The sequence below is a fragment of the Sturnus vulgaris genome, chromosome 1 (genome assembly GCF_052056855.1).
Source record: "Sturnus vulgaris isolate bStuVul1 chromosome 1, bStuVul1.hap1, whole genome shotgun sequence".
Taxonomy (NCBI): domain Eukaryota; kingdom Metazoa; phylum Chordata; class Aves; order Passeriformes; family Sturnidae; genus Sturnus; species Sturnus vulgaris.
Window position 1 is genome coordinate 46,818,195 of NC_142243.1, and position 22,857 is coordinate 46,841,051.

Here is a 22,857-nt window from a genome sequence, read left to right on the forward strand (position 1 = left end):
AGCGATGAAGTCCGCCCTCAGCCTCCCTTTCTCCAGGCTAACATTACCAGCTCCTCACAGGACTTGCTCACCAGACTTGCTGCAGCCTGGAGGCCTGTGGGCTTCAGGGCAAACACCCAGCTGAGTTCTTTCCCTCTGGGACCTGCTTTTGGTCCTTCAGCCGTTCCGGAATCCTGGAATGTCCTTTGGCCAAGTGTGGGTTTGCTGCCCTAAAAGCAAAGTTTACCTGAGGTTTGTGGGGACTGGAGCTTGCTTCATGATGAAAGGAATTGTCATTTCATAGGAGGCTGAAGGGGAGGTATGGGGGAAAGGAAAATTCTGAGAACATACACCTTTTAAAAAGCCACCCGGTGTTATTTATTTTCTTTATTTCTCTTTGGGTCCATCCACCAAGAGAAAGGCTGGTAATTTCACTTCAAAGAGGTGAAAGTATGATGGATGCAGAGCAGAGCTGAGGATTTAAAACATACAAGCAAATCACTGAGTCACAGAATGTTAAGGGTTAGAAGGGACCTTAAAGACCATCGAGTTCCAAACCCCCTGCCACAGGTGTGGACACCTCCCACTAGGTCAGGTTGCTCAATGCCCCATCTAACCTGACCTTGAACACTTCCAGGTATAGGGCATCCAACAACCTCCTTGGGCAGCCTGTTCCAGTGCCTGAAAATACCACCCTCAAAATAGAGAATTTCTTACTAACATCTAGCCTAAATTTCCCGTCTCGCGTTGCACCCATTTCTCATTGTCCTGTCACTACAAGTCAGATGAAGTGCAAGAGCTGCTGTCAGTGGGAAGGACAAGCTTTGGCTGGGAAAGTCTGCAAGGAATGGATCAGTAACCCCTCCCAAACATTTTATAGTTTGTGTTTTGGTAAAAAGGATGTGTTAATCTGAACATTATAGAGAGAAAAAACACACAGATTTTGGGAACTTCCCAACACAGGATTACAGAGAGTCTCTAAGCATCCATACCCCCTTGTTTTTCCCTAATCGCTCATCAGCCTGCATAGCACATGCATTGTGCTTTTGTCTCCTTCCACCTGCCTCAGTACCAGTGGTCTCTCATTCAGAGATGTGCATTTCCAAAGCAGCAACTCAGGCTCAGGCCTCCGGTAAAAACACGGGTAGAGTCAAATTGCAGCTTCACATTTCATAAATTCCCATGACACAGGATGGAGTACACTGTATGGCAAGAAATGTTTCTGCTGTTCATATGGAGAAAAACATTACATTTCCCATCTCCCTCAGTCATGCTAGGATGCAAGAGCATTCCTCCCTTTACTCAGTATGGAACAGCTGAAAAAACCCTGAAAAATAAAACCCTGAAAATAAATATAAACTTGGCCTTGGGTCTTTTGTTTTTTTCTCCTGAAAGAAGTGTTTCTAACTGCAGTTTGAATCAGATGATAGGTAATGTTTCCCTTCTTTCTTAAAAAAAAAAAAAAAAGTAATTTTCAACATTATAAAAGGGAAATACCAGATTTACTTAGAGATGCAGCTTAAACATCTGCAAGATGAGACTGCCAACTCTCTATTCACCAGTTGGAGGCTTTTACAACTCTTTCTATCCTTATGTTTTGATTTTTCCTCCCACACAATGATAGAAAAACATTCCCTGCATCACTGTTAAATGAGCGTCAGGTGGGAGGAGGAGTGGACAAGTAGCAGCTGCCTGCCATAAAGAGGGTGAGTAGAGGACTTGGTTAGTAAGCAGCAGCAGCAGCAGCAGCAGCAGCAGCAGCAGCAGCAGCAGCAGCAGCAGCAGCAGCAGCATCATCATCATCATCATCATCATCATCATCATTAGATGTAAGTTTTTGGGGCTCTAAGGGTGGGGAAATACGTTAGCTCTTATAGGGGGTTTTGTTTGGTGGTTTGTTTTGGCTTTGTGGGGGTCTTTTCCCTATAGCGCTTTTCTTCTCAAAGGTCAAAGTCATTCTTTCGTCTGAGGGAGTCTGTAGGCTTTTTGGTGCTTTCACAGGCCACCCTAGATGAAAGCTGAAGATGGCTCCAGTGCTCCTAAAGTATTCTGAAACTCTAGGCTGAACTGTGTGCTAGTTTGCAACAAGTCTCAAAATAATTTTGCTTTTTTTGTAACTTTGAAATGCTGGAGTCTTTAAAAGAGTTCAGCTTCTGTGTCTTATAAGCTATGTGTGAGAGTGTTGTATTGCTTGTAAGTATTAGTTAACTGAGGAGACCTCTAAGTGTGGGAAGAAGTCTATCTTGTGAATTTTATATGGCTCTGAAAGCAAAGTTACACATAAGGGTTTTGGTGGGGTTGTTTTTGCTACCTATCATTTGGTTTAAGTGTAGGAAGTAGTGGGTCATGGAAATACTAGGTTTACTACGTTTGTTAGCTGTGGTTCTTAAGTATAGTGTAAAGTACAAATCCTGAATTAATTGAGTTCTTATTGTGATGTGTAATAACACATGCATTAGCATTAAGAAGTGTTTTCTTTATGAAGCATTAAACACCTGATTGTGCGAGGCTTTGGTTTGGGTTTTTTCCTGGGTTCCCTCCCACCTTCCTTTTTGTGCGTATATAGCCTCCTGTTCAAGGCTAATTCATTGAAGGCTTTTTTGTTTAATTGGCTGGGATACTACCTAGACATGTATGCATCTAAGACTACTGAAATTCTGTAGCTTAGAGCATATAACAAGGTTGCCTTGAAGGACTAATATTGAGAGCTGTGTACAAAAACTAGTTTAGTAAAGCCCAACTGAAATATTTGACCTTGATAGCAGTGTCAGTTCTCTCCCTTTTATTTGGAAGATAGAAACTTTCCTTTGGAAGGATATGTTTTCTTTGGGCAGGAAGAAGAATGTCTGCTGAATTCAGGCAGAGCATAAAAATAATTGTCATGCAGTTTTAAAAGTGGTTGATAATGATCACTTCTCTCTTTCAGTATTCAAGGAACAATGAATCCTGCCTCAACTTCAGGAAGTGGCTCGTATTCCACAAACCACCCAAGACCCCTTTTTTATGCGCAGCCATCAGCTCAACAGCCTTATTCAAATCCATGGTACCTCAGTTGTGCATACAGTCCATACTGCTTACCTGTTCCAGGTAAGATAAACAGCAGCTCTCTGTGGGATCTTTGCTTAGTTATTTACTTACTTCTTTTCCCCATTCTTGTGGTATCTGTGTTAGTGAGACTCTTAGGAGTTTAACTAATACTTAATAGATCAGATTTTTGACAACTGTAGCATTATATTAATTCTGCCTTATATATGTAGCTTGCATGGTAGAAAGCATCTGCTTCTGGAGAATGGAAGCTAAGCAAAATACTAAGTAATAGTCATCCTGCTAACACAGAGCTCTAGAATATACTTAGCAATTAATATATGTAGATATACATGAATTCTATGTGTGCATACATGATATATATGGATAAATACAAGCTTAAGAAAATAAGAAAAATATTGTTAAATACACCTTGTAAGTGCTTTACTTTTGTGAACTTCTATCTGGAGATGTCTTTTTCCAAAGACAATGTTAGAGCAATAGTCTGTGAAATAGCCAAAAAAAAGTACAGAAAACAACTTGGTGAATGTTCTGAAGGATGAAATCAAGCTTTGTTTAAAGTGTAGATGTTGAGATAAACTATTCCTTAACAAAGAACTCTCTGAGTTTCTGCACCAGATTTACTTCTAAAATTTGAAATGTGGTGTGTTTTATTTACTGATGTGTCTGATCTTGTAGCTGTCCTTGTCTATGCAAGTAAATCTGATTCAGGAAGGCTTACTTCAGAAAGATGATATTTGTCTTTTCTTTCTGTCACCAATGTCTAGGCTTCCCAAGTGGAAATCCATATTTTCCATTTTATTCTGTTGCACACCATGAGTACCCTGGATTTCTTGTTCCACAGCATCCAGTGCATGCAAGAATTGACAGAAAGCCTTATTTTAATGCTGCCCTGCCTTTCCCTATGTTTCACCATGCAACAAGATTTAGACATTATAATAACCCTGGGAAGAAAATGGAGACAAAAGAAACACAGACTGATCCTAGAGAGCCTGAAAGCAAGCAAAAAAGGCAGCAAGACATCCGTACAGAAACAAGAGATCGTGAGGCAGGAAATATAGCCTGTGTTTCTCCTGGTATAGGTTCAGAGGCTGAAACTACTTCAGAGAAACAAGATTCATGTGCGTCTTCTATTGTGGTAGACAGAGAGTTTCATAATAAGAACCCTGCCAGCTCTACACAGCATAGAAATCTTCCTACTGGAAGCTATGCCTTTGAGAAGGAAGAAGTGAGGATAGCATATGGAAATGGCTCTCCAGCTATTCAGCTGTGGAAGTCCTTTAAAGAAACAATCCCGTTGTATGACGTTCCAGAGAACATAGTGCCACGTGACTTATTTTCTGCTAGCTCATGTGAAGGTATGATATATGGCCCTCATGAAGGAGAGAATATGCTGCCAGGAGCTTCCTTAGATGAGAGAAAAGCTGTTGTCACCTCCAAACAGGGTGCTGAAACCATGCAAGAGAGAGATATTCAAAATAATGAAGTGAAGCTGGATGCAGAAAAGCTGGCAAAATCTCCTCCAGGTGAAACTATGGCAGTGCAAATCACAGAGTTGACAAGATCTGTTGGTGTAGATCAACCAGTGGTAATAACTAAGAAATCTAGCAATAAAAGGTCTGCACGATCAAAAACCTCTCAAGAAGAGCCCAGCTTTATTCAACAAGCAGGACTACTTCCATCTAATATGGAGGTAATGAGTGACTTTCAGCAGAAAAAGCTGAATTTGAGCCACAGTGCAACCAATGAAAGTCAGACAGAAAAAAGTATTTGGTGTGACAAATCAATTGACAAGTTTGCTCCCTCTAGCAGCTGGCTGGCTTGTTTGGACAGTATGGACACAAACTACAATGTTTGTTTGCCACAAAGGAAGTGTCAAAGTGTAATCAGTCTGTCTTCTGATGACATGTCCTCTATAGAGGAGGGCTCATCAATTGATAATGCCCCAGTGTCTTATATTGTGCCTGACTATGTGCTTCAGAAGAGTATACATACTCTTCAGAAGAGTACGGAGTGTTTAGCGAACAAGCAAATAAAAAGTGGTGGGTCCCTTAATGTAGATGAAGTGGTAGGAAAGGAGCAGGTGAACACCTCGAATAACCAAGATGTCAACTCTTCAAACACAAAGATCAAAGAGGCTTCCAGCAAAAGTAGAAAGCTGGGAACCCTTTCTAGGTCCTCTAGTAGGAAAGAAATCGATTCTCTCAACAAACAAGCAAGTAAGAGTTTATCAGAAGTTGAGGACTCTGAAAAATATTCTGTGAAGGGAGAAGAGGAAGATGAAGATGGAGAGGATGAGTATGAGGAGGAAGAGGATGATGACATAGATGAAATTGAGTATTTCTTTCAAGAAGCCCCTCCATATGGTATCTTGAGGCCAAGTAAAGGAAATATCTACCAAGTTGGCCAGAGAGTGCTTTGGAAACCACCTAAAAGTGCTGTACCAGCACAATTAATTAGCTGGCCTGCCCAAGAGAAAATGAAAACTCGGAGTGGGGTTGTTGAAAATATTGGTGTAATTTACAAGCCAAAGAAGAGAGAAGAAGATGAAGTTGTATACAGTGACTATGGGTATTATCAAAGAAAGAGGCCTATGATGAGAAGAGAAGGACTTGGACACCAGCGAATGCTACAGAAGTTCTTGGGAGGTGAGCTAATTGCTAAGGACAAAGTGCTGATTAGTAGCATACACAAAGAACACTGAATTGCAGTTTCAAACTGTAGCTTAAACTAGTGGGAAGATTAGAGCATGTTGTAGCTTCAAATTTGGCCAAGAGCCACAAGTCCTGCAGAACACTTTCTGAAGCAGAGGAAGTTTGCTGCACCTTTTTACCTTATTGCATAAGGACTCTGCATTTTCACAACTAGTTGAGAATAATGCAGAAACTCTCCTTTGTGTTAGATTTGATATACTTAACTCTCTGACATTAGTGGCAATTTATTAATTTGTAACATTTAAGGTAATTTGGATTATGTATTTACTGTTGCTTAATATCTCAGAAGCTCTGCATTTAAGTTTATACAGTGTGACTCTCCTATCACAGACTAATGCTGGGTGCATTAAACAGAATTAAGTTAATTATAATCTGGTGGACATATCATGTGTAACTTCCCTGCAGCAGAGGAGTCAATTGTTTTTTTAAATTGCAGCTGCTGCTCTCTTTTAGCAAAAAGGTGTTTTGTATTTTTGAAAAATTAGTGTGAAACTGTATTAAATTTGACCTGGAAAAGGGCATCTTATTTAATCAAAGGTAAATACTCTTAGAAATTGGTTTAATTTAAACTGAGAACAGGAAGAGTTATCAGTTTGCAACTGGTTATGTAGTCATTACGTAGTAGGTGTTTAGTACAGTCTTATATTGTGAAAAACAACCAAAATAGGGTGATTTATTTCTAATAGCAGGCTTAGTGTTCTTAAACTTTTTTTTGTTCAAAATCTGTAGACTTAATGCATAACTTGTAATTTTTAAGTGTGGTCTCCAGAAAACTGTTTCAATTTCAATAGACTCCTATGATCAGATCCAGTAGCTGGCTTTGCATTCTGGCTTGTGGATCAAATGATACACCAGCATTATTGAGACTAAATACTGACTTTTTTTGTTTGTTTGTTTTCATTAGGAAGTCTGTTAAGGGAGAACATGGGGATACCACCTGAAGAGTACTGGATTAGAAATGGTGCTAAACCCAGATTTACCAGACAAATACATGGTAGTTGCTCATCTCCAGAAAAGAGCAAAGAACAAGGTACAACTATCCCTGTGTGTTGTTGTTCTTCAGGAGCATTCAAAGACTATAATACAAAATAGCAAGCATGTGATAGTTGTAGAAGACTTGAAAATAATAAAACTGATCTTTGTTGCTTTGATATTGATTACATGCCTGTCAGTCAACATATTTTGGATGTGTTTATAGACCTCTCAAACAGAAACAAGGTAATATGGGTGCATCAGAGGTACTTCTGGGGATTTTTAAAAGGTATTACAGGAAATCAAAGCATTAAATGCTTTGCACAAAGAAAGGCTTTGCTTTGGCCACATCAAAGTTACTGCCATAAATGTAATATTAATTATTTATCCAGATAATGCTACTCTTGATAGCTCCTAATTTTGATCAGTAAAACATACAGGAAGTTCCATGTGGTAGCTTCATATGCCAATGCTCAGAAAAACTAGCGTGGATCAACAGTTGCCCTGACACTGTTAAAGAATGATCAAGCACAAGTCATTGTGGTCTAGTTAAGAAAAATATGAAGAAATCAGTTATTTTAACAGAATAAAAACTTAGTTTCTTAGCTCACGAAGTGGAATGCATTTTTTGGGTTTTTTGGTTTTTTTTGTTTGTTTTTTTTTTCTTCATAGTTAATGTTTTACTTGGAGTTCAGATCTGGTTTTGATGCTTTTCAAGGGTGTTTAAGGTGTTGGAACAGCTACAGAATTTGTTGTAGTGTGGGTATTGCCACTCTCCTGGGCCACGTGTTTCAAGTATCTCAGGGTCAGTCTATCAAATAATGGGGTGTGAGGCTATCTTCAGAACAGACTGATTTGCTTCTCTTCAGTTCACTGATAATATAAATCAGCTTTCCTATATCAACAGCCACGTAGACAGTGTATTCCTTAGAGTTCTTTCTCTGCATTGCTTTTCTGCTTGAGCATATTGAGGTTTGGGATTATTTGCCTCTGCATTGGAGGCTTTCTCTCTGCAGACTTCAGAGTTGTAGAACTTTGTTTTTTAATGCTAGCATGTTCTATGAAAGTTGAAAACGCTTTCCTTTAACAGCATTGTTCTTGGCTCCTCTACAACAATGTATAAAAATATGATAATAGCTCTAAAAGAACTGCTACCTTTAACTTTCAGCATGTCTCTTCTACATCTTTGAGTTCATAGATGCTGCAGCAAACAGAGGATGTTTGGTCTACTCCTTGCTTACTCTTCCTCTTTTTCCAGCCCAGGTAGTTTGAAGGTCATCACATTCAGTGTTAGGAAGCAGGAACTGGTGGTTTCTGAATGCTGTTTGTGCCAATGGGTGCCTCAGAAGTGCTATTAAAACTACATCCTCTTTAAAAATGTTGGCTATATTAGCATTTGCTTTTTCAAATTAAAGTGCCTTGCAAGTAAGGAGGCTTGTCTAAATGACATATATTGCTTTGGCAGTAATATCATACACTAAATTTGACTTTTTGAGCAGTGTACTTGTAGTGCATAACTTCACAGATCTGAAGTTTTTTAAAGACAGTGGGTGAATTGGGTCACTTGTACAGCACCAGCTAGTCTTAGACACTTGAAAAGTGAACTAGAGCAGAATTATCCAATGCACTAGGTTCCTTTTTTACCATATTAACACCTATCCAAATTATGACCCAAAATACAATGCATCCAGAATTATGGCTAGACAGTGATTCAATATTGTAGATGTGTGAGACTTGCTTGACATGTGTAGTGTCAATTTTATCTGGTACTAGAATGGGTACAAAAAAGGGAGGGAGAAAGAGGAACACTACAGATCAGCTGGTGAAAGTCAAGGTTAAGTTTGCCTTGAGACTATGCATTGGAGAAATAATGCCATTTGTATCTTGTTATTTAGTGTGCCTACCTTTGGTTAAACTGAAGAAGAGAAGAATGTGCAAGCCACCTTCAAAACGCAGAGACACAAGACATGAGGTGGAAGAAGTAGAAATGTGGGATCTGCCTAAACACAGTGTACACAAAGGTTTGTATACAGTGCCAAGTTACAAAAATGACTTTTCCAAGCATTTTTTCTGTGTTGGGGATTAATCCTTCTTGGTTTGAACTGCAGGGATGTTGGATAGTTTGTGAAATAATAGCAAATGCAACATATGCAGACAAGGTGGGGGGGGGGGGGGGGAGCAAGCTAAACTTTGAGCATGTAATCACCTTGCTATGAATGCCAGTGTAGCTTTGACCAGGCTAGGTTCCTTCTTTGTTTAATGCAAGGATAGGGGAGGAAATCTACACCAAAAGCTGCTGTTTATTTCAATCTAGTTGCTCTTCAGACTGCTGTACTGTCTTTTTCAAGTGCTGGGTCCTATGTCACTTTGTAGTATATGCTTTTATTTAAGCTGCTTATCTGTCTCAGCCTAAATGATTTGTAATTTGATACAACACAAATGCATATAGATAAATCTTAAGATCTCCAACTTTATGGAGTAGGAACTTCTGGCTGTTTTGGAGGAAGACAGGGAAAAATCAATATGAAGTAGGTTCAGCAATAAATATTCTTTTGTGCATTTGTGTGAGAGTCTGAAAAGGTTATAAATGGAATATCCGAATATAACAGATATGTTTCAAAAGTCCAGTACCACTCATGCACATTTTATACTTGCTAGGAAGTTGAGTACATACTTCTAATATCAAGCATCAGTGCCTGCAATAGGAAAAGGTAATCGCTGATATCTAGTCTTTCTTTAGAAGCAAATTGATGTAGTTTGGATGTGGAATATATGCATACTTTAACTTTTTTCTTTTTTTTTAACCTTTAGGGCATTGGGCAAGGAAGTCCCTCTCTATGAAAAGATAATTGCAAATATTGGAGCAGAAGGAGGGGGAAATAACAAAGATCTGTTTTGTACAAATCCAAGATTTGATCATTATTCTCTTGGACATTTTGTAAGTTGCTGTTTACTCTAAAAGGGCAAGAAGTGACATTGTAAAGACTGAGGACACAATTAAAATGGAATAAAGTATTTGACACCAAAGTCACCTTTTTATAACTAGCACATCCACTATTTAAATAATAAATTTCATAGAATTGCACTTAGAGACTTCTTGTGTTCCATCTTTACACATTAGCAAAAAACCTTTTAGATGGCCATGTATGTGCACAACTACTATTCTAGCATGACAACTATTGCTGCCCTGTTCTTAAACTGTGCAGGATTGTAAAGCCTGTCCATGTCATCTCATAGTCATATGATGTGGACATAAGATACTCTTCTAGCAGCTGGATTTGTTTTTGTCAAAATGTAAAGGAATATAGTTACAGCTGTATGAAGTCAAGTGCTGTTCTAAAGTTTCAAGGCAGTTCTTGGATCTTAATCTCATGATTGAGGACTAGAACGAAAGCATTTGAGTTGATGTGATGCTTCTCTCTCCACCCCTTTTTCTCTGGAGATTTTTGAGTCCCTTATGGAGACCCTGAGCTGGAGAGATGGATCTGAAAGGTAAAACAAAAGTTTTTAGGAGTGTGCCCTGTTTTCTGACTTCTTATTGGTTACTTCTGTGACTTACAGTTGATACTGTCCCTGGAAGTCTCCTTATAGAACTAAGATGATAAAAGTAGGTCTGTACTAAGCTGTCTTATGAATAATGGTAGCAGACTGATCTAGAGGTGGATAGCTCAAAAATATGCAAATTTTTCCCCATGCCTATGAAGGCTATTATCACTTTGTGAGAAGAATAAATATTGCCAGCCTTGAATGATTACCAAATAAAGTGATAGTGACAGTGAAAAAGATAGGGAAACAAAACAAACATCTGGCCTTCTTTAAAAAAGGGTGGGGTAAATGGATAGACAGAACTTGCCAGTAACTTTTGCCTCCTCTCTCATGTTCGTACTCTACCCTAGAGTAACCTACATCAATAAAATTAGTATTTCCTGTGATTGTGTTCAGATTTTGGGCCTACCTATGACTAGTTTGGCCTGTAATGGAAGTTATGCTGTTTTCCTTTGTAGTGAGGAGGACTGATGTTTCCTTACCCAACTGATCCTTATCTCTAGAATATTTTTAATATCACCTGTTTAATTGTTAAAGCTCTGCTATAGCTAGAGCCTTTACCACAAGCTGTTAGGGGAAAGAAGCCATTGTGATGACAAGTTTTCTATTCCTTTTTACTTTAAGCAATGAAAGAAAATAAATGCAATAAAAATTCTTATTTGGCTTCTATGCTGCACAAAATCTCTGCACCAGAACCTCAAAGACTAAAATGAGGAATTCAAGCATGGAACTTTTTAACACACATTTCTACTGCCAGCCTTAGCTTTATCTTTTGCTGCTTATCTGATAAAGGAATATTCATGACCTCACAATCAGATGACATTCTTACTTTTGGGAATGGGTAATTTTTGACAGGTACTCCAAATGATCATGGATTATCCTTTTACAGCTCTTGCACCACTCAGTGTAATTTCTACTCAGATGCAAGAAGCAACATAGGGCCTGGTGTGAGAGGATGTGAAGGAGTAGCAGCAGTAGGAGGAGAGTTTACACAGCTCTTTGTCTGAAAACAAATGCTATTTTAAACTGGTTATATCATGTACTATATCCATGCTATGCCCAATACTTAAAGTAGTATGCATGAATGCTCCAGTGTTCAAGAAATAATTCTTTGATAAGGTTGTATGCAGTGTATTCTACTCTAACAGTACTAGTCCTGTGACCTCAAGCCAAGTAGAAGATTTAGGTGTTTTTTTTTTTTTCCATTCAGCAACATGGACAATTAGTGGATTGCATCTTAACTGGCTTACAGCTGAATCTAACATTCCAGTGGGTAAAATGGCCATGCTTCATAAAGGCTGTGAAGTACAGACTGCATTTAAAAGGCTATGAGTTCAAGCCCAGGCTCTTTTTATTCAGCCAGGTAACTAAGGCACAGTGATACTTAGTTTTGCACATGCAGGTACGTGTCAACTTTTGTTCCCACTGCAGCCAGACTGACTGCCCAGTGACTCACTGCAGAGCTGGCAGTACTGCCAACTTGTAACAGTCAAAGTACTGCATTGCCTTGGAAGTTTTTGCATGCTTCCTGTAGCATCTCCTGAAAGGCAGCTGACAAATCTACTTGCTGCTTGGCACACCAGCAACAAACCTTAGAGGCCTCTGGAATTGCCATACTGAGATGATTGTTTGGACAGACTTACTGTCTGTGGCTCAGGATTTCTAAATCATTATTTGTAGCTAACTGAAACCTCTGTTGCAAAGTGGATGTGGTATGATTACTGATGTGGAGCTGTGGGTTCTGTTGGCTTGCCAGGTATTAATTCTGTATTTTAGTTTTCAGTTTGGTAGCACCTGGATGGCATAAAATTTTCTCCCTTTTACAATGCCTGGTGTTCTGCCTTATACTGGAAAACACTAATTATGCATCTTTCTATTAAAATCAAACAAAGGAAGATCAGAGCCAATGGCAAAAAAAAAACCAAAACCCAAACCCCAAAAGCCTGTAATACTGAAAGCATACCAAGGAAAAACAAATTCATTATTTTTTTTTAGAGTCCTTAGCTTCCCCTGACTTGCTGCCACTGCCTAGCTCACTCAAAAAGACTATAAACCCCAACTAATTGAATGGCCAAAGAAATAAGGAAAATATCAGTATTTTACCTGAAATGCCTTTCTGACAAAAATGCTGCAGAGTATTAAAAGACTTGGAAAGCTGTATTTCCTTTGAGGTTTGTTTTAACTGCATTTTACACTTACTTAGTTTCATGGGACTACATAATTATGTTACTACTATCACTTGGGCTTCAACAGAACATTTAAATGGAAATCTATGTCTACAAAAAAGACCAGAAAAAATGTTTTTTTGAACAAAAACATTAAATGGTTATGATTTAAAAAATAAGGTTAGTCAGTTTTTCAAGACTGTAATTTTCTATCCTGCTTTCTGGGTTTACTTAGAACTGTTTTTCATTAATCTAAAGGGGTGTTAGTATTTATCTCTAGTCTACATATTTTTAAAGGACTTATCTTAAATGACACCTTTGGCACTGTTTAAAATGCCAAATGATGACGTCGATCATGCTTCTCAGCACTCTAGCCCTGGCTGTTAAATGCGCTGCTATAACTCTTAGTCTATTGAAACTGTTAAATTTTGAAATGCTACTTTTATGAGTTGCAGTAAAGACCTACATGCAGTATGATAGAGGCTTATAAAACTGGAAATAATATAGAGAGAACAAACACGAGTCAGTTATTCGCATACCTTCTAGTGTAAGATTAAGGTGTGGGAAATTAAACTAGTATGAAGCGGTGTGAAAGCCAATTGCTACAGATTAATTAACTAGTAATGAAGAATTCATTGCTGAGGAAAATGGCAAGGTTTATAAGCAGTGAGTGGATATAGAAGAAAATATATATCCAAGGCCACTAAATACTGAAACCTAACCCCTGATTCTAAATACCTGTACCACAGGTACTCTCAGCAGTAAAGGCTGAGAGAGCATTTCAGTGAAGTTACAGAAATAATAGCAGAGTTTGCACTGTTCTGCTGTGGAGACATCTTCTATTAACCATGATTGGAAAGATACTGATATAGCAGACCTTTAGTCAGGCATAGAAAAGTGATTTGGTATCTCCAGCATTTAAATTAGATTTGATAGAAGTTAGAAATAGTCTCCTAATTTATTTTTCTTAATTGTTGAAATAATAAACCCTGATAGATACAAAGAGAGAGTTCCATTAACAAGGAAGGGGACTGCAAAGGAAAAACTGAATTTGTTTTTATTAAACTAAGCTTCAGAACAATCTTAGAAGCTGAAGTAACTGAAGAGACCTTCATTTAGCCCTGCTCTAGACAAGCCTGAGTAAGAGTTCTCTTGGAATGTATCAGGTGAGTATCAGGCTTCCAGCATCTGTTCAATAATCTATAAATGCATTAATCTCAGCACCAAGAGTGGCAATACAAGAATCTCAGAATGGTTTGAGTTGGAAGGGGCCATAAAGACCATCCAGTTTCAACCCCCTGCTGCACACAAGGCACCTCCCACTAGATCAGGTTTCTCAGAGACCTGTCCAACCTGACCAAGAGAATCAGTCCATGATAGATCTCCCCATGCTATTTCAGCTGTTAAATCTGTTTCTGGTGAAAGAGCAAGGGTCTTAGAATTTGATGATGCTGCTGATAGAGGGAACTACCGTGAGTCACCAGTATGTCCCATCACAGGGAGATCTGCTAAATACAAGTGAAAATACAGCTCCACCTTCAAGCTCTGGGAATATGATACAGAAACTTTTCGTAAGTAGGCCTTGTTTATCTTGTTTTTCCTTAGAACGTACTGTGAATGACGGGTAAGGAATGGGGGGGTTATTTTTAATAAATCACTCTTAGACATCTAGGAGGGAGAAAAAGTTTTAATTTATACTTTCTCTCATCCTCTCTTTCAAAGCTTTAGAGAAAATAAAAAATCTTGGACGCACTTTAGTCTATGGTTCCTTGATTTCACTGTTAATGTTCGCTCTATTGTATTAGAGCTTTATCATGTGGAGTTTTTTTCTTTCAATCTTAGCATAGCCACAGAGACTAAATTCTAGAGAAGTTCTTTCAAAGCAAATCTAGTTTTTCCTTTTGCACAGTACTAATATCCATCATCTAGCTCCTCAAGTCACAGCTCTGTACTAAGGGTACCTTGAGGTATCAAAGAGAGTTGGTTACTGTAATGCTGTTTATAGCTATCTCCATCTTTCTGGTTAAGTCAAGATTATATAAAGAGGTCAGTATGTAAGGTCTATTAAGTACAGAACTTTCTCTTCTTCCTGCTTACAAGTTCTTTACTATTGCTCTGTGGCTTCATGCATATAGTTGAAAATGATTTTGAGAGCCTTACACATTTATATTCTTGTGGGATGATAAAAAAATGGTACCTCATCAAATTGAGTAAACATAAAAAGTGGGAATTTATTAACCCCAAGTCTTTTAAAAAGGAAACCTCCCACAACTTGTATCAAAACAACTGATACTGAGGAATATGCAGAAATTAATATTTTTAATTTCTTATGTGAAACCCCCCTTTTAAAATAACTAAACCCACTCTTTACAGTTGAGTTGAATATCTAACATCATTACACTTGGCTCCCACTTCTATGATTTAGACACTGTAGATGTTTCACTTTAGGTGTTTCAGAACTGTGTATTAATGGTGGTGATGTTGAGATTTTGTTACACACACACAAAAAATCAAGTCTTGCTGATGCTGCAATTTTGTCCTAAAGTAAATCCCCTTGATTACCATTTTTCCCCAGCAGCAGTACTCTTTATTTCATTAGCTGCCAATATTAGGATATGTACACAGAACTTCAGCATGTATGCAGAGAAGAAAATACAATACAACCTGCTCATTATAAGCACTGTAAGAGAACTCTCAGTGCTCTGCATGGTGCAAACTGCAGTCCTGTTACAATGAGACTTTGTATATAATAAAATAACTTCATGGAGTAAAGACACTTCAACAGACAGTCTGCTAATGCTGCAGGTTTGTCGGCGATCCCTCGGTGGTTGCCACTTTCTGCTGCTGGTCATGGGCAGCAATGCAGAAGCCCCATCTGACCAAGCTGGCTGACAACTCTCAGCATGGGTTTTACAGCAAAAAGATATGGTTTAATGCGGCTTTCTTCTTTCTGACTGCAGAGGGGCAGAAGAGGATGCCTGCATAGGATGCTGTATGCATACACGTGTATGTTCCAAGTTTAATAAAGCCCTTTCTGGTGTTTTCCTCATAATTCTTTGGATCTTTCCTTGCAGTTCACAAGTAGAGAGGTCAATGAGCATGCAGCAGGTGCCTGCTGTCAGTCAGATTCTGACTTGTCATTCGATTTGGATGATTTATGCTTCCTCTTTTTCTTCTTCTTCTTTTCTTTTTTTTTCTTTTCCTTTTTTCTCTTTTTCTTCTTGTGTTTATGTTCTGAGGAAGTGCAGCTGCTGCCATCTTCATCATCCTCATCACTACTACCAGATTCTGAGGTAGAGTCCTCTAGGAGCTGCTTCAGTTGCTGTATCCTGAGTTTAAAATACGTGAATGAGAATCCTTTCTAGATCTTCTCTACCTCTAGTAATTTACCCTAGTTTTTGTCTTTCCTTCCTGGCTTGAACGGAAGCTGCATGCAAAAGTCAGGGGCTTGCTTCCTCTTTTGCTTAATTACACTCTCATGTACAGATAATATCATGGACTGATAAAAGCAACTCCTTTGAGACAAGCAGATGTTCTGCTTTGAAGGACTTTCCATCCCATTGGATAGGAAAGGCAGATTAGCTTATTGGCTTATTTATGTGTGCAAAATAATAAGGCAACAGCTATCACCAGCCTACCTGGTGATAAGAAGTTCTATGCTTATCCCTACAGAGGCATATTAGGATTAGGGTATTACAACATTCTGCTGATACAGAGAGGCTGTCAGTGAAGCTTACAGAGTAGGCTCTACTCTGGATGCAGAAGTATTTTTGAAAGGCACTCTTCCTTTGAACTTTCGAGGATTACTGGCAAATAGGGACAAAGTATTTGCTTATTTTATTGTTGTCTTCTGTATCCTCTTCAAGGATGGCTCTCCAAGAGTGCTGCTCTATGAGCTATCTATAGTTTTTTCAGTTATCCCACTGAAGCAGTTCAAGCAAGAAAGCATCAAAAACTGCCACTTTATATACTAAATAATGACCTCACAAAAGTAGCAATATCAGGTGCTTAGAACTACCTTTCTAAACCCCCCTTCATTCTGACAAACCAAATTTTAGAAAACATCTCAGTGAAATCAGTGAAAGAAAAAAAATAAACTGTTTTTTTTTAGGCCTAAACCAAAACCACACCTAAGTACCTTAATATTATGGCATAAATACATACAACTGCTTTTTAAACTTTGTTTTGGGGAAAATACAGAAGCTAAAGAATTAAAGTGATTGGAAGTACTTGAGAGTGATTATTTAGAAAGTAGAAATGCATTAGTCTCTCAATATAAACAAACTGCCATTAAAAAAATGTTCTGAGATAAAAGTAAGCTTTTGCAAAAAATTAATGCCACATTGCCAAAATAAAAACTAAATTGAAAATACAGTTTACTACAGACACACTCACCTCTTTTCTTTTTCATGACGCTTATTTTCCCTTATTATATCATACATTGGATCTTCATGTGCCTTGAAAATGGAAAACAGGAAATACAATGTTATCATCAGTGGTTTTATTTCCTAAAAAATAAACCAAAACAACCAAATGCAGGAGGCTTTTATCAAAACACAGAATATGCTTAGCAAGCTTTTAACTCACTGTCAGACTTAGCACTGTTCACCTGAACTGGTATGTCTGCTTTAGAGACAGGTTATCTAGACACATCTCCAAAGAAGCTGCCTCTCCTTAAGTATGTATATTCCCACCTTTCCAATCACAGCCAACTATGAGAATCCCACACATAATCTATGGGAATAGCTAGACATAGATGGAATACTCAAGTTCAAAATAATGAGCTGTACCCTTATAGCACATTTAAAACATTTGGATATAAACAAACAGGAATACAGGAGCAAGGAAAATATGACACATGGATAATGGAAGTTGGAGTTGTCCTATCATGCTATGCACTACCATCACAGGTTCTTAAATCAAATTAAATTGGCATTGCAGCAAAAGATAGCTATGAAGGAAGACAGCAAATAAACTTTGCAGACATATAAGGTGGGTTCATGCCATACAAGAATGCAGAAACAAGGTGGGGTGCTCATTTCTGTTGGAAGATTAAGCAAACAAGTCCAAGATGCTGACCAGAGGTGGGAACTGAAATGTCAGGAGCAAATGAAAGATGTTGGGAATGCACCATGAAGGGCCTTGGACATACAACAAGAGTTTAGTGCAACAAAGAAGCCTGAGGGAAAATGAAGAATAGAGGCAGTCTGGTCATGGGAAAGAGCTAAAAATACTCTTTGCATTTGCATGCAATCAGTACGAATCCAGAATCTGGACAGACTAAGCCAAGATTACATATTTCAAGGACAGAAATGAGGACATAAGACATGAAGTGATGACAGCTTGAAATATAGGTTAATGATGCACAGCAACAGAAATAGTTAAATAGATCACACAGGAAGAATCTGCAGAACTGAGATGTAGCTTCATGTAGCAAGAGATCAGACTTGTAGACAATGACTGGATTACAGACCTAGACAACAGCATTCGTGATGTGGCTGTTCACAGTGAGAGCAGATGGCTTGAAGCAGCTGTAATGTGGGCAGCTCAAGTTTGACTAAACACTTTTTGTTATGTTGACATTTTAATCACCAAAAAAAAAATATAATGGTTGAAACAGGTTCTTGAAGATTTCCAATTTATATGTAAAAATTATTAATTTTCCTCTTGAAGAGTAGATTTTCTGCAAATTAGTCAAACATCCAACCACATCTGTAGCTTTTTCTTTATTAGGAGATTTTCGGCATCTATATTATACTAGAGATAGAGGAAAAGTCCTTAATAAAGCATCATCTAACAGGCTTATCTTCAGTTGCAAGATTATGCATTATCAGTACTAAAAAATACAAGCAGTAACACTAAAATATTGGTACTCACTACTCTAAATTGTTCCAATTTCTGATTGCCTTTAATAAAGAATGGGCATTCCTTATCTCCCGTTCTGTGTCCATAACGTTTACATCTCCAACCTTTAAAAAAAAAGTAGCAGTGAATTGCACCTCTGAGACAGATCAGAAGAAGCATAAAAAGCCAAAACCACATTTCTGCAAAATATTTTCAATCTTCTGGAAGAAACAGAGAGATACAACTAGTATGTTGATAAATTGATAAATGTAATGTCCATAAAATACAAGGCTATTACAGCCTTCAAGATACTGGTTGCCTTTTTATCAATATGATGTCAATCTACCTAGAATTCATCATCTGTCCACCAGATATCATTTTACCCTCCCCCAGTGTAAATGGATGGATATATGATGGTCCAATGACATCTAGAATATTTTCATAGGCTTACACTGCATAACTTTGACTTCTTTTCCCAAAGGCATCCAAAGCCCTTTTGTTGGGGCATGTGCCAGGAATTCTCGTGCGCTTTCATTGCCTGGTACATCAGGTATGCAATCTTCTGGTTTTGTTTCATTCTCCTATTAAAAAGAAAAAAAAAAAGAAGAAAGATAAGGACGATAAAAAAACCTTCATTTTTTTAACTTTGTAAAATTACTACTTCAAGTGTACAGACCTTTACTTAACAGGAAACATATTTCCCCCATTACCTTTTTTCCTTGTAACACACAAAGGATCTAAAATACTTGACCATTTCTTTTTTCTCACCCTTGAATTTTGCAGCCAGAACTTTGCTGCACAGGAATTTAATTCATTCCCATCCATTTTAGTAATTTATTTAAACAAATAATAGAAATGAAAACTTAAAGCAGAGACTTTCCTCTTCCTGCCAGTAAGACATAACAATTACAAGGAAACCTTTACAACACGGAGCAGTTATTTTTTAGGTTAAAAGCATTACTTTATGGCTAAGGTATAAAAATTTGGCAAAAGTAATGATCATGATGAAGGAATTATTTCAGCCTAAGCAATAGAGAAGAATCCTGAAAATATGTCATTCAAACAAAAAGCTTCTTTCCATAAATAGCTCCCCTCTATCCACACTATTAAAAACTGCATGAAGTGTGCTAAGAGATGATGAAAGACCTGGTCTCCTTCTATCTGATTTTGGCATTTCACCCTGGATCACCAGGACAAAGTGGTTAGCTTGTAATGATTCTCTGAAATTTTCCTGGGAAGCACTTCTCTCTGTAATTTATTTAGGTAACTTGAATTTATGGACACTTGAACACCTAAAGAACACGTTTTGTGAAAATCCCTCATAATCCTAAGAAATTACTGCTATTTACCAACCTTAATTAGCCCAGGGGGAGGTTTCTCATAGCTGAAAAGCAATAGAAATATTGTTACTCTGCAGCTTAGCACAGACAAATAAATTGAATAAAATACAGTTTTTCAGTGGTATTGAGTTCAAACCTTTAGCTCACATTTTTCCTTAAATTTTAGCCTATAACTAAGAACTAAGAACTACAGCAGAACATGGATACAGCAAGCTGGGAGACAGCATTTATCATATTAGTACACATCTCTTGCAAATATCCTTCAGATTCATATTCTTGTGGGAACACAACTACTTCCTGGGGATATGTGGTATATTTAATTTAGCTTCAGTTACCATACATGCATAATTCTCTCCTCTTTTTCTGCTGTACCCTTCCCCAACGTCTCCAAACTTCTTTACTCCAGCACTGCTGAATCATAGACATAGTCAACTGAAAATGTTGTCAGACTGTTCCCTACATCTAGCTTTGCCAGCCAAACCTAATACATAATAACTTCATCACCTTCTGTGTACTAAACCTAAAGACAGAGCCCTACTGACCAAAGTACCATATTTTCTGTAGCATTTCTTTGAGTTAACAGTAGATAAAACATTTGTTAAAATCCAAGCAGCAAACAGGTACTACATAAAGCACACAGCATGCACAAGAAAATGCATGTGCTAAGGAGTTAAATGTCAAGGCAATATGAAATGGTACTGGAGGTAAAGAATGCACATTACTTAGAAAGGTGCAGGTCTGTATAACTGGATTTGTGTTGGGGTTTTTTTCCCCTCAAATCTCATCTGTATTTAAACAGATACACTGTTTCCTGTAAACTGCCACCTTAGTAAAAGTGTAGAGAAATCTTAGAAGAGAATGGAGATTTTTTTGTTTTTCAATGGCACAAGAAGAACAGCACTGTGCAAGCCCAGAGTCCCAAAATCTTCTGATTTATGGAAGACTCTTTTCAACAGGACTTTTGAGACATTATCCACATACTAACTCAGCAGGACACGAAACATCTGTACTGGCTGTTCATCACTTTAGGCCATAAGTTTGATGGCATAGGCGATATTTCATTGGCTTAGCTGTGCACACACCCACCTACATACCTATAGGATTGCTAATACATATACTAATACACATACCAATACAATAAGAACAGCAGGGAAAAGGTGGTTAAAGTATGTCCATCCCAATTTTGTAACAATAACTTCGGAGCGCTCTTTGGTGCATTTAATAACAAATTGATTTTCACTTCCACGCGGAAAAGAAAAAAACAAAATCATGTTCTTGTGTATCTTCTGACCTTTTTTATTCCATTAAAACAATAATTCCTTTTCAGTGAAATAACATAAACCTTTTACAGCATCTTTTTATCCCAGTTTTTTTTCCCGTCCTTCCTTCCTTCCTTCCTGGAATCCTTCCTTCCTGGAATCCTTCCTTCCTTTCTCTCTTTCTTTTTGTAGTACATTCTAGTGGAACAACCTCTGCTCCTATGCTGCATATCTCAGAGAAACCCGGGAGAGTCCCTTCTCTGCTTCAACAATTCCTTCATAAGTCATCAAGCAACTGCAAGTGGCCCCGAGGCCCTCCTGCCGACTCACTCTTAAGGGGACGGGAAAGAATAATCATCACTCCCCAAAAAACCCCAAACCCCGCACTGGAAACGAGCCCCAAACGCCGGCGGGGTGTGCTCAGGGCAGAACTGGGGCGGGAGCCGCGGGTAGCCTCCCCTCCTCCGCTCCTTACAAAGACTCCAGGTGTTGGATCTTCTGAAGCTGCTGCTCCTCCTGTCTCTTCCGCTTCCTCTCATGCCGGTCCAAGGCCCTGCCGCCGCTCGCCGCGGGCTCCGGATGGCTCCTGGCCCGCGTCTGGCTGCCCCTCGCCGCCTCCTCCTCCTTTTCCGCTCCGTCCTCCTCGTCCTGCCCCTGCCCCCTCGGCGCCCGCTGGGCCATGGGGCCGGCGGCCGGAGCCGCGGCGGACAGCGGTGCCCCAGCGACGCCCCCTCCCCGCCCCCCGCATCCCGGTTTCCGGCCGAACGCCGACTTCCTCCGGCGGCCGCGGCCCCTAGCACCCCGCCCCTCACGGAGCCGGCCTCGCTGCGGGATATGCTCGCCGCCGCCTCGGGCACCCCGGCACCTTACCGAGCGTTGAGAATAACGTGTGGAGTGTTATATATTTAAAATAAAATAAAATAAAATCCCCAAAAGCTACTTCCCAGTAATTCCTCCCTTGCTGGAGGGCCGCTACTGCGGTGGGGCGACACTCCACCTGGAGTGCTGCATCCAGCTATGGGGTCCCCAGCACTGGAAGTACATACAACTTGAAGCAAGTTCAGAGGAGGCCACCAAGTTGATTAGAGGGATGGAGCACCTTTCCTGTGAGGAAAGGCTGAGAGAACTGGGATTGTTCAGCCTGGAGAAGGTTCTGGAATGACCTAACTGTGGCCTTCGGTACCTGAAGGGAGCTACAAGAAAGATGGAGGGGGACTTTTGCATATAGGTAAGACTGTGTAGTGACAGGACAAGGGGGAGCGGATTAAAACTGAAAGAGAATAGGTTTAGATTAGATAATGGGGAGAAATTCTTTACTGTGAGGGTGTTGAGGTATTTGCACAGGTTGCCCAGAGAAATTTGTCTGCCCCGTCCCTGTCAATGTTCAAAGCCAGGTTTGATGGCACTCAGAGCAATCTTGCCTAGTTGAAGGCGTCCCTGCCCATGAAATCTTTAAGGTGATCTTTAAGGTCCCTTCCAACTGAAAGCCTTGTGTGATTCATATACCAGGACTGAGAGTGTGTGGATACACCTGGGGGAATATGGCCGTGAGTTGGTTATGAGGTGTCAGGGAGCAGGTGCCTCCAGAGTGGAGGGAAGGGTGAGAGGGTTCCTTCCCTCACCAAGCTGAGAATGCAGCTGAGGTCCCTCTGAGGGAAAGGGGCTGGGCATGCAAGGAGGGCCCTATCATGGTGCTCACTGCACATTCTTTACTGTGAGGGTGGCAAGGTACTGAAACGGGTTGCCCAGGGAAATTGTGGATGCCTCATTGCTAGAAGTGCCCAAAGCCAGGCTGGACAGAGCACTGAGCCACCTGGTCTAGTGAAAGGTGTCACTGCCTGTGGCAAGGGAGTTGGAACTATATGATCTTAAAGGTTCTATTGAACCAAAACTGTTACAAATGAGAAACAAAAGTCTGGATATTCAACAAAATTTAGATTGCTTTATTTGATATAGACGGATCAAGCAGCGCTGGGGAATGTGAGGGGTCACC

General features: G+C 39.3%; 2 protein-coding genes across 3 annotated transcripts; one reads left to right on the forward strand and one right to left on the reverse strand.

Moving 5' to 3' along the window:
* Positions 1-333: 333 nt before the first annotated feature.
* RP9 (RP9 pre-mRNA splicing factor) lies at positions 334-21,607 on the reverse strand. 2 transcript variants are annotated; one of them, XM_088166057.1, is made up of 6 exons: positions 21,340-21,607; positions 19,619-19,649; positions 18,717-18,846; positions 18,299-18,390; positions 16,817-16,878; positions 334-10,195 (listed from the first exon to the last, which is right to left on the reverse strand). In XM_088166057.1, exons 1-6 carry the CDS (start codon positions 21,543-21,545, stop codon positions 10,093-10,095), a joined length of 624 nt encoding a protein of 207 aa, XP_088022183.1. In that variant the 5' UTR covers positions 21,546-21,607; the 3' UTR covers positions 334-10,092. The 2 variants fall into 2 exon arrangements, with proteins under 2 accessions (XP_088022183.1, XP_014745145.1); XM_014889659.2 differs by lacking the exon at positions 334-10,195 and adding an exon at positions 14,633-15,750 and having other exon boundaries at positions 21,340-21,604.
* On the forward strand, positions 2,912-9,795 carry LOC106861326 (uncharacterized). Its single transcript, XM_088165926.1, has 5 exons — positions 2,912-3,066; positions 3,792-5,672; positions 6,643-6,768; positions 8,606-8,731; positions 9,522-9,795. The coding sequence occupies exons 1-5, from the start codon at positions 2,919-2,921 to the stop codon at positions 9,557-9,559; spliced, it is 2,319 nt and encodes a 772-aa protein (XP_088022052.1). The 5' UTR covers positions 2,912-2,918; the 3' UTR covers positions 9,560-9,795.
* Positions 21,608-22,857: the final 1,250 nt, after the last annotated feature.

Coding starts and splice junctions, on each gene's coding strand:
- LOC106861326 (XM_088165926.1), top strand. CDS start 2,919: ATGAATCCTGCCTCAACTTCAGGAAGTGGCTCGTATTCCACAAACCAC. Junction 3,067..3,791: donor ATACTGCTTACCTGTTCCAG/GTAAGATAAACA, acceptor ACCAATGTCTAG/GCTTCCCAAGTGGAAATCCA. Junction 6,769..8,605: donor AGAAAAGAGCAAAGAACAAG/GTACAACTATCC, acceptor CTTGTTATTTAG/TGTGCCTACCTTTGGTTAAA.
- RP9 (XM_014889659.2), bottom strand. CDS start 21,545: ATGGCCCAGCGGGCGCCGAGGGGGCAGGGGCAGGACGAGGAGGACGGA. Junction 19,650..21,339: donor ATCCAACACCTGGAGTCTTT/GTAAGGAGCGGA, acceptor ATTGCTTTTCAG/CTATGAGAAACCTCCCCCTG. Junction 18,391..18,716: donor AGAAGTCAAAGTTATGCAGT/GTAAGCCTATGA, acceptor TTTTTTTTAAAG/GTTGGAGATGTAAACGTTAT.